At 36.5% G+C, this 9887-nt stretch overlaps 1 protein-coding gene across 3 annotated transcripts in view; it reads right to left on the bottom strand.

The window, feature by feature from the left end:
- Positions 1–488: 488 nt before the first annotated feature.
- SF3B1 (splicing factor 3b subunit 1) overlaps positions 489–9887 on the bottom strand; it is a 46535-nt gene continuing 37136 nt past the window's right edge. For 2 of the 3 annotated variants that reach the window (XM_032755074.2, XM_032755075.2), the window contains 8 exons: positions 9217–9438; positions 8760–8942; positions 8563–8674; positions 6979–7099; positions 6503–6634; positions 4578–4850; positions 1479–1695; positions 489–976 (listed from right to left, as the gene is read on the bottom strand). In XM_032755074.2, coding sequence (XP_032610965.1) covers positions 818–976; positions 1479–1695; positions 4578–4850; positions 6503–6634; positions 6979–7099; positions 8563–8674; positions 8760–8942; positions 9217–9438 — 1419 coding nt within the window. In that variant the 3' untranslated portion in view covers positions 489–817. Of the gene's footprint in view, positions 977–1478; positions 1696–4577; positions 4851–6502; positions 6635–6978; positions 7100–7475; positions 7546–8562; positions 8675–8759; positions 8943–9216; positions 9439–9887 lie in introns of those variants that run through there. The other variant, XR_004370307.2, reaches the window with a different exon arrangement.

Genomic DNA, 9887 nt, shown 5'->3' with positions numbered 1-9887 from the left:
AAGCCCAACATTGTCCTGTTCTATCAGCATTACTTAGGTATCCTCACTCCTAATTGGCAGAAAGCAGTTTTGAAGTAAAGTTAAATTCTTCACTTGCTAAACACAGCAGACCTGTCAAGCGTTGGACAAGACTTAAACCACTTCCTTTAAATGTGTTCATAAAGCATTTTGAGAAATCAAGAGATGAAAGGCGCTATGTAAGTACAAAATATTCAAGACAGTTTAGCAAAAGTGCTACTTTTCTACGATGATGGAATGGTTGTGCTAGTTTAAGGGGAACACCCCCTGAAGCTACTCTTCTTGCTGTCATTATTAACACAACAATGGAATTTTGACAAAGATGCCATCACTTTATATAGTTTTTATTCGGCTAACTACTTTCTATAAACCAGGTGACAGAAAATGAAATTAAGCCACTTATTCCACATAAACCAATACTTTATCAAAGTTCCGCATTTTACAAGTGATGTTCAAAAAACACACACAAATTAGCATTTTGTACACAAATGTTTATTTCTCAATTAAACATTCCCTTTAAACACAAGGAATGAGTTCTAAATCTTCATAAAGATGAATTAAAAATGAAATCCCTCCAGTATAGTGTATGTAATCACTGTGTTCTTGGTCACTACTGGCATTTACTGTTTAACATCAAAAACAAAGACAGGTTATTTAAAAATCATGCTACTGGATTTCTAGCTCTTCCTCTATGACCAGTTCTACACTGATCTGCAATGTTTAAAAGTTTACATCACCAAATCAAAGCAAGTTTAAGGTGTGAAGTAGCTGTGCATTAAACACAAAATAAACAATAAAATTATAAGATATAGTCAAGTTCATAACGAATATAGGTGTTCTTATCATCGTTGTAGATTCTTGGGTAATGTGCTATGAGAGCGTCCTGGGAACCAATGTAGATGGAGTTGTAAATTTTCCAATATACATCTCTGACTTTCCGGGCTGGGTGAAACAGACCCTAAAATAATTGAACGGTTACATTATTTCAATTTTCAAGAACATACATAACCTTAACAAAATTAACAAATCATAAAGATATGATTCAAAATTATTTCCCTTGGGGAGTTGGCCGGGGAACCTAGTAATTACACAAAGATGCAATGGAAGAGACAAAACTCACTCCCCCCTCACCACGCAATTGTTCTACCATATGGCACAATATACCCTATTGATAATCAGGAAAAGTAACTTAATTCAGTACACTACTTTTCTTGCTAAGTCATCTTTTAAAAATCTTTAACTTACAGTGAGTGGGGGGAAAGGGGAGGGAGAGCATTAGGACAAATACCTAATGCATGCAGGGCTTAAAACCTAGATGACGGGTTGATAGGTGCAGCAAACCACCATGGCACATATATACCTATGTAACAAACCTGCACGTTCAGCACAAGTATCCCAGAACTTAAAGTATTATTAAAAAAAAAAAAAATCACCGATTAAAAAAAAAATCTTTAACTTACCTGTAAACAATATTGCAACATTCTACATGGTCCAATAGCAACTCTCAGGCCCTCTAGGGCTCCCATAACTGCCTGAATTACATGAGGAGATGTCTCAAACACATTGGGCCATACATAGTTCAACAAGTGATTCAGCGAATCTTCACAACCAAATCCATAAACCCCAAGTGACATGTGCTGTACCACTGCACTAGCCGTCTGTCTGTGTACAAGGTCTCTATAAGGGAAGGGGAAAAAGTCCTTTAAGATACGGTCTTATAAGAAAGGGGAAAAAATCCTTAAAAATACGGTCTTAGTTTTACAGGAAATATTCACTGGCCCATTAGAAACTAAATTACTAATTCAGTGCACTGAATAGATGTGAAGTCATCCTAACATTTCATGTATCTAATATATCCTTTAGAATAGCTTCCACTTGAGGACTTTTGCTTTAATGACTCAAGCTTCACTATGGCTCAACAATTAAGCCATATTTTCTAATTAACTTTTTTTTTTTTTTTTTTTTTTTTGAGACGGAGTCTTACTCTGTCGCCCAGACTGGAGTGCAGTGGTGTGATCTTGGCTCACTGCAACCTCTGCCTCCCAGGTTCAAGCAATTCTCCTGCCTCAGCCTCCTCAGTAGCTGGAATTACAGGCGTGTGCCACCACGCCTGGCTAAATTTTGTATTTTTAGTAGAGACAGGGTTTCACCATGTTGGCCAGGATGGTCTCGATCTCCTGACCTTGTCATCTGCCCGCCTCAACCTCCCAAAGTACTGGGATTACAGGCGTGAGCCACTGCGCCTGGCCTTCTAACTAACTTTTAAAAGGAATATGAGCAGGAGGGCTCTGTGAAGTCTTGGCTTTATTATGCTACCAAAGACGAGGCATGTGATTCTAACATATGAATAATAAACAGTAATATCTTATTTTAAACTTTTTTCTCTTTTTTAAAATTATTTTTCAGGCCGGACACGGTGGCTCATGCCTGTAATCCTAGCGCTTTGGGAGGCTGCGGCAGATGGATCACCTGAGGTCAGGAGGTCAAGACCAGCCTGGCCAACGTGGCGAAACCCCGTCTCTACTAAACATACAAAAATTAGTAGGGCGTTTTGGCACATGTCTGTAATCCCAGCTACTTGGGAGGCTGAGGCAGGAGAATCACTTGAACCTGGGGGGCGGAGGTTGCAGTAAGCCGAGATTGTGCCGCTGCACTCCAGCCTAGGCAACAAGAGCGAAACTATGTCTCAAAAAAAAAAAAAGAAAAATTATGTTTCTTTTTTTATTTTTATTGTTAGAGATAGGGAAGGCCTCGCTATGTTGCCCAAGCTGGTCTTGAGCTCCTGGGGTCAAGCGATCCTCCCACCTTGGCCTCCCAAATCATTTTAAACTCTTGATTATAAACTTAAACCTTTACTAGTACTTCAGATACTGATATATAATAGGTAACTAAATTAAAATTAAATTCCCTTCTCACGTAAAGTTTAAGTTGCATTCAATAACTCAATTTGGGGAGAGGAACAAAAGATCAATAATTTTTTCAAACCTACAGAAATAACTATCATCTCCTATGTTAACTGAATTTTATGTACATGAAAAATCAATGAGTTATTCATTCCACAATTATTCAACCAAGTATGAGCTCACTGGGTAACACAATGGGATTTACAACGGGTATGAAAATGAGTTTCCAGGCCGGGCACGGTGGCTCACGCCTGTAATCCCAGCACTTTGGGAGGCCAAGGCGGGTGGATCACGAGGTCAGGAGATGGAGACCATCCTGGCTAACATGGTGAAACCCTATCTTTGCCAAAAATACAAAAAATTAGCCGGGCATGGAGGCACACGCCTGTAGTCCCAGCTACTTGGGAGGCTGAGGCAGGAGAATCACTTGAACCCGGGAGGCAGAGGTTGCAATAAGCTGAGATCATGCCACTGCACTCCAGCCTGGGCGACACATCAAAACTCCGTCTAAAAAAAAAAATGAGTTTCCACACTTTGCTCCAAAGATAGTAACACAGACCATATCAAAGTGAAAAGAGAAAAATACTTGTACTTACTAATATTCTTGTTTTTCCTATTTATTTAAATAATGTCATTCAGCATAAGAATGAAGCAGTATTCCTCATTAATAAAATTTCCAACTGAAGTATTCTTTTCATTTAGTAATTTTCAATGGAATTACTCCCTCAACTTCTTAGTACACAGAACAAAGTTTTTAACTGCAGGTGACATACATTAATGACTGCACTATGGTGCTCAGGCACTTCTCACTGAGGAATACGGAGCAAGGGTGATTTACCCTCATTTTTTTTAGCCCTGGGCAGCCAGGATTTTACAGAGCACAATTCTTACTTTGTCTCCATGTCTTGCATATATACGTTCTGGTAACTTTTCGAGTCCAGTTAAGTCTCCCTTTCAGAAGGTTATTAATGAATAACTTTAATCTGTACACAAAAGTATTTGAATGGGCTCTGATTTGAGTAACTTATCTCTCCTGAAAAATAAAGAGCCAGTGAAACAGTTCTTTCCCTTACTACGCTTGCACTTTCCTTTGCACTTTCTTCAGTTACTTCTGTGTTTAAGGCTGTATGTCAGTCTAGATGGTAAAAGGTATTAGCAATCTGTCAAATAACTCGAACAGTACTATACTGGTGGTCACCATCTGAAACACCAGGGACCTGCAATAGGAAGAGTGTAGCTCTGGCAGGCTATCGTTCAGTAATTCAAAGGCTTAAGAGAAACCTTCCTTTACCTGCAACGAAAAGCTAAAAAGATCAGGTCTCTGCCCATTAGCTTCTGCTCATCATGTCCTCTAACTATATTTGACCAATTTTGAAAACAAAAGATTATCAATCAACCCTTTTCGAAATTTATTTAGTTCAATAGATATGAAAAGAGATTTAAAGGGGGTGGGGGAACTTGAAAGTCTGGGGAATCACTACAGTGTGCACATTATTTTAAAATAGTAAGTCATATTTACAATGTCCTAAGACTCCAGGCTAGAATTTTTTTCTTTAACTATGTTACAGTAAAAAGTCATCTAATAACTATTTCAGGATGTTCTAAAATGAAGGAAGAGTTATAATTATTTTCTTGCATTTAGTTCAAGTCACTTACCTATCCATTAAAGCATCTTCAAGTAACGGTGTTACAGCATAAATGTAGTCTTTTCCCATTTCACCAATATATTCAAACAAGAAGGAAAGCGATTTTAACACTCCATTTTGAACATTGAGTTCAGGAACTCTGTATTCATTCATTAAGGCAGGGAGTACTGTGAAGGGTGAACATGTTTCTGCAACAATAGCTATTGCTACAGTGGTACAAACTCTGTTCTGCCTTTCTTGAACTTTGAGGTTGTTTAGAAGTGTAGCCAATACATCATGAGGGCTGAAAAAAACAAATGGGTCAACAAACTGTTACATTATAAGTCAAAAATTTATGGAAGAAAAAAATGCATGAAGATGAAAACTTTTAAGTATTAATAATTATGGGGAACTCAGTAATTTTATAAAATGCAATACTTTCAAGTCACTGGCATTGTTGTTTCTATATAAAAATTTCATATAAATTAAAAGGTCAGTTTAAAAAAGTTAACTCTGAGAAGATCAGAGGTCATAGCTTTACAAATTTTAAAAATTTCCAGTTAACTCAAATTAATTTTCGAATGTAATTTTCAGTTTTTAAACTTTCTGAAATATAAAGAAATTTAACTAAATGTTTAAAGTGAGTAATTCTCTGAGTTGTCAAAATGGGCACTAGAACTAGGTAGGAGTGGTGACAGGAATATCCGAATTGTAGTCTCCCATTATAAACCATATAAAATCTCTTTTCCTTTTATCTTTCCTCCCACACAATTTGCTGCATCTATTTGCCTCTTCTTTGACATAAACTTAGAGGGACATTGGGGCTAAAAGCTTGCACAACAGCTATTCTTGCAAATGTCTTGACTCCATCACCACTGAAATAAGTATTGCTACCAAAATAGGAGAAGAATGAGTGTGTGTTAGGGGAGGGGGTGCTGTCTGGCTAATTCTACCTAATTAATCAGACATTCACATGTCATATTCCTTGAAAACATTTTCTTAAGCCACGTGGACATGTGGTGTCTCGTTTTCTACAATGACTGTTTTTCCCTATTTTATTTGTGACGGAGTGGACGCAAACCACCATAGATTATCTCACAAAGCAGCTATAATTCAGTTAAATCCATGGAGTAATGTTAGAATAGCATTTTTGTTGCTTTTTTTAGAGACAAGGTCTTGCCCTGTCGCCCAGGTGCCCAGGTTGGAGTGCAGTGGCACAATCACAGCTCACTGTAACCTTGAACTCCTGGGCTCAAACAATCCATAAGATTTTTAAAACATATAAAGCATTAATATGAGACTTAAATGATGCTGTGAGACTAAAAACTTGCCTTAATAGTTTAAGCAATATCCTAGACCAGCACACATTTTAAATTTTTCTGAAAATGGTACTGTTTCCCTCCCTGAAAACACCTAAAGTGTAATTAAAGTAAAACTTAAACCCTTCCATCTATTTTAATTAAGAATTTAAGACTACAGGCTGGGCGCGGTGGCTCACGCCTGTAATCTCAGCACTTTTGGAGGTCAAGATAGGTGGCTCACTTGAGACCAGGAGTTCAAGAACAGCCTGACCCACATGGTGAAACCTCATCTCTACTAAAAAATACAAAAATTACCTGGGCGTGATGGTGCATGCCTATAGTCCCAGCTACTGGGGAGGCTGAGGCAGGAGAATCGCCTGCACCCAGGAGGCAGTGGTTGCAGTGAGCCGAGATCGAATCACTGCATTCTAGCCTGGGTGACAGAGCAAGACTCCGTCTCAAAAAAAAAAAAAAAAAAAATTGAATTTAACAATACATTCCAATAATCAGAAGGTCAGTGGTTAAATGAAGAGCTTTCTCAACTGCATTATTCAGACCATGCCTCAAAAGAGATTTCTACATGGAAGTATTTTCCAATACCACAATGGATTTATTATAAAGTAATTTTTTTTTAATGGAAGTAAATAACACTCACCCAATGGCCTTTGCAATATAACCAAATGTGTTGACTGTGGCTCTACGAATAGCCTTTTTGTGGGCTTTTAAGAGCTCTAAAAGCTCAAAGCAAATCCTCATCCACTCTCTTGCAGATACATATTCAGCTCCCCTAATTTAAAAAATACACATATTAATTATTGTGACATTAAGAAAAGTTTTAAGGATAAATTTGCAAATTTAGTTCTAAAAACATGATTAACTCATTTTAAGTATTAAATAAAACTTATTACTCTTCAGAAAGGCTGAAGAGTTAGTCTTACAGGTTTAGTCCTAAAATTACATTGCCACCCCCATTACCATCCGAACTGAAATTTGACTGAAAATATTAATATTGGATAGCCTAATCTTATACACTTATATTAGGGACATTAAGGAAATTTTGCTAATTGAATACAAAGTGGCCAAATTTGAAAATTGATACTGCTTATAAAAACGTGTGGGTAATCTGCTTACCTGTCAGCAATACGACCAACAAGATCAATACAATTCTCTTGTACTTTTTCGTGTCTGTTCTTTAAGATGGGGGTGAGTCTAGGCAGCAGATCTTTAATTGGTGGAGTCATCTTATGCATACCTATTTAACAGAAGTCAATAAACTATCAACATTTGAATTGCAACTTTTGTTCACTTTCACTTAGCAATGTCATATATGACTATGCATAAACTTACAGCTGCCTAGGCAAAGAGAAAGCCCCAGATTCTGACCAGAGTCAGAATCGTTTTTAACTTTTATTAACAATTTTTGATTATGTATAGAAATGAAAGAAATCAGTGAAGTGATTTAAAGGATGATGGATACTCAATAACAAAAAAGTTTTGTTTGGTTCTGAAATGTATTTGTGCACTGACATTTAAATATGGGGACAGCTTATGTTCCGGCCGTACACAACAATATAAGCCAGAGGTAAACATGTAAATAAAGCAAAAATTTCCAGAAAGGGCCCCCTTACCCTTTAACTGCAAAACAAACAGATCTCCAGTCTCCCTGCAATGCAGGGCATACTTGGATGGTATTTACACCTACGAAGAGAGAAAAAAGGAGGCAGCTGGCAGGGGCTCTTGCTCTAACTAGAATCACTTGCTCTGATTCTCTCTCCATTGCTCTTCCCATGCCTCTCTGACAAACAATATGGTTTAAAACTCCCTGCAAACCAGAGCCCTACAAGTGGCCATGTAAATAATTTCTGGCAAGTAGCTATCTTCAAGTATAGAGGACCGGGTTGCATTGGAGATTATATGCAAATACAATAGTTTAAAAATGTGTATCACATAAATACCTCTTACAAAATGAGGAAAAACAAACAGTGGCTCTCTCACAGTCAGCTATTTTGACTTCTGCTAGGTTATCAGAGCCTCTAAACGCTGCAGGAGTTACATTTGGCAACAGTTATAATCAATTTAAAAAAAAGATTAAATACAAGAAACCATTTGTTTTCTTTGTCATACTGCCCTAACAGAATAAAAACTTTGCTCTCCATATCCAAGACCATTTGTAATGTAGCTGTGTTATGGTTAGAAAACTGAATGGACAGTATTTAAAACTTGGGTATGTAAATAAAGACAATAATTTGATCAGTTCACTTTTCTGATTATATTCCTTGAAACTGATGACAAGCAAAAAACCTGTCATAATCGCTAATTCAAGGTTTAAATATATACATATTGTTCTAAAACTAAATTAAAACTTTAGGATTGCCTTTTCACCCCGCAGCAGACCATGGCAGAATATATTTCACCTGACACACTATTTCTACTAGGGTCCTGTATTCCATGACTTCAAAGCTTTTTGAGCTGTGACTACTCCCACCTCTTATGTAGGTCCTAAACTTACCCTTTTTTTCTCTTTAAAGTAAAATATAAATGGGTTTTGGGAAACAAGACTTTTGTGACATCCCCCGACTTAACTACAATCTTGAAGTGCTTTTAAAAAAGTAACAAAAACCTCCCAACTCCTAAATAAGATTTTACTTACAAAAAAAAAAAAGAAAGAAAAAGTTAAAACAAGAAAAAGTCTTATGTAACCAGCAAATTCCATACCTATGACATTTACAATGGCCTTCAGTGCTCCAAGAATGCTGCCCAATACTTCAGGGTACTCTTCACCCAAATACTCATACAATACAACACCCAAGTGTCCCATCAATTTTTCCTATAATAAAACAAATAATGTTAAAATGTTACTATTTACATTAAACTATTTGGGGAAGAAGTAAGAATTTGACACAAAAGTTTACCTCTTGACAAGTCTTCATGACAACAGCAGTTCGAGAAATCAAGTCAGCTGCCTGTTGCCTAACTTTTGCAGATTTGTTATTTAAACGCCACAAAACTGTACCACAGATCTGAGGCAAGTATGGTTTGACTCGTTTGCCAAGAGCATTAACCACTGTGCCAAAGCCATTCAACATTACTGAGTCCTAAAAAATAAATTTTAAAAAAAGACATATTCATTTGGTTTATGACTGCACAGTTGAAATATACTAATAGTCAACCTTTTCTAACCACCCAAACATCTGTTGTTTTTTTACATCAAATCTTAGAACTTGAGGTAGAATATTTTTTGGTAACCCACTGAGCATTTTAAAAATTACTTCAAATTCAATTGCATTCTAGAAAAATTTGCTTGACAACTAATATGCTTTTCTACAAATATTAAAGTCAGTAGCAATGTGCCATAATAGTTTTCATTACCTCTGTAGTCTGTTCTTGGAAAGCATAAAGAATACCATCAATCAGTTGTTCTTCAAGTTTATGATCAATATCTGCTGCTCCCAAATTGCCCATAATTTTCTCAATTGTCTCCATCACCATTTTTCTGTACTGTTCAGCTTCATCTTTCAGATCATCCACAATCCTGGATATAATTTCTGCTGCGCCTACTTTGTTTGCCAACTCCACAGTAGTATCAACTAACTAAAAAGAACAGAAAAACAAAAAACCTTTTAGAGTGCTTTTCCAAGGAAATAAAGCAACATCATGAAAACCAAATATTCTAAATATACTACTTATTTAGCTAATAAACATGGTAAGAATGATTCATTGCTACTTATTAAAGTTGAAGAGAAAAGTGACCAAACATCGAAAAATGAGTATAAGTTAACATGATTCAAGGTAAAACTGTGTCCATGTTTCATCTAGCCAGATAAAGCACTGAATTTACCAGACAAAAACATCAATTCACAGTTAAGTATTAATCCTTGAATCCAAAATCAAAATGGAAGTTAACTGGCTGACTAAAATCCATCTCCTTTCATAATCAAGCACATATAAACTGTGAGATAATCAAGGCAAAAACTAATATATAACATGCATTCAAGTTGACTAAAGAATGAGTCAAAAGGACTTTTGAGAATATTCTTTTA

Source organism: Hylobates moloch, unplaced genomic scaffold (assembly GCF_009828535.3).
Source record: "Hylobates moloch isolate HMO894 unplaced genomic scaffold, HMol_V3 SCAFFOLD_1, whole genome shotgun sequence".
In the NCBI taxonomy this organism is placed as follows: Eukaryota; Metazoa; Chordata; class Mammalia; order Primates; family Hylobatidae; genus Hylobates; species Hylobates moloch.
This window is presented reverse-complemented; position numbering and strand designations above follow the sequence as displayed.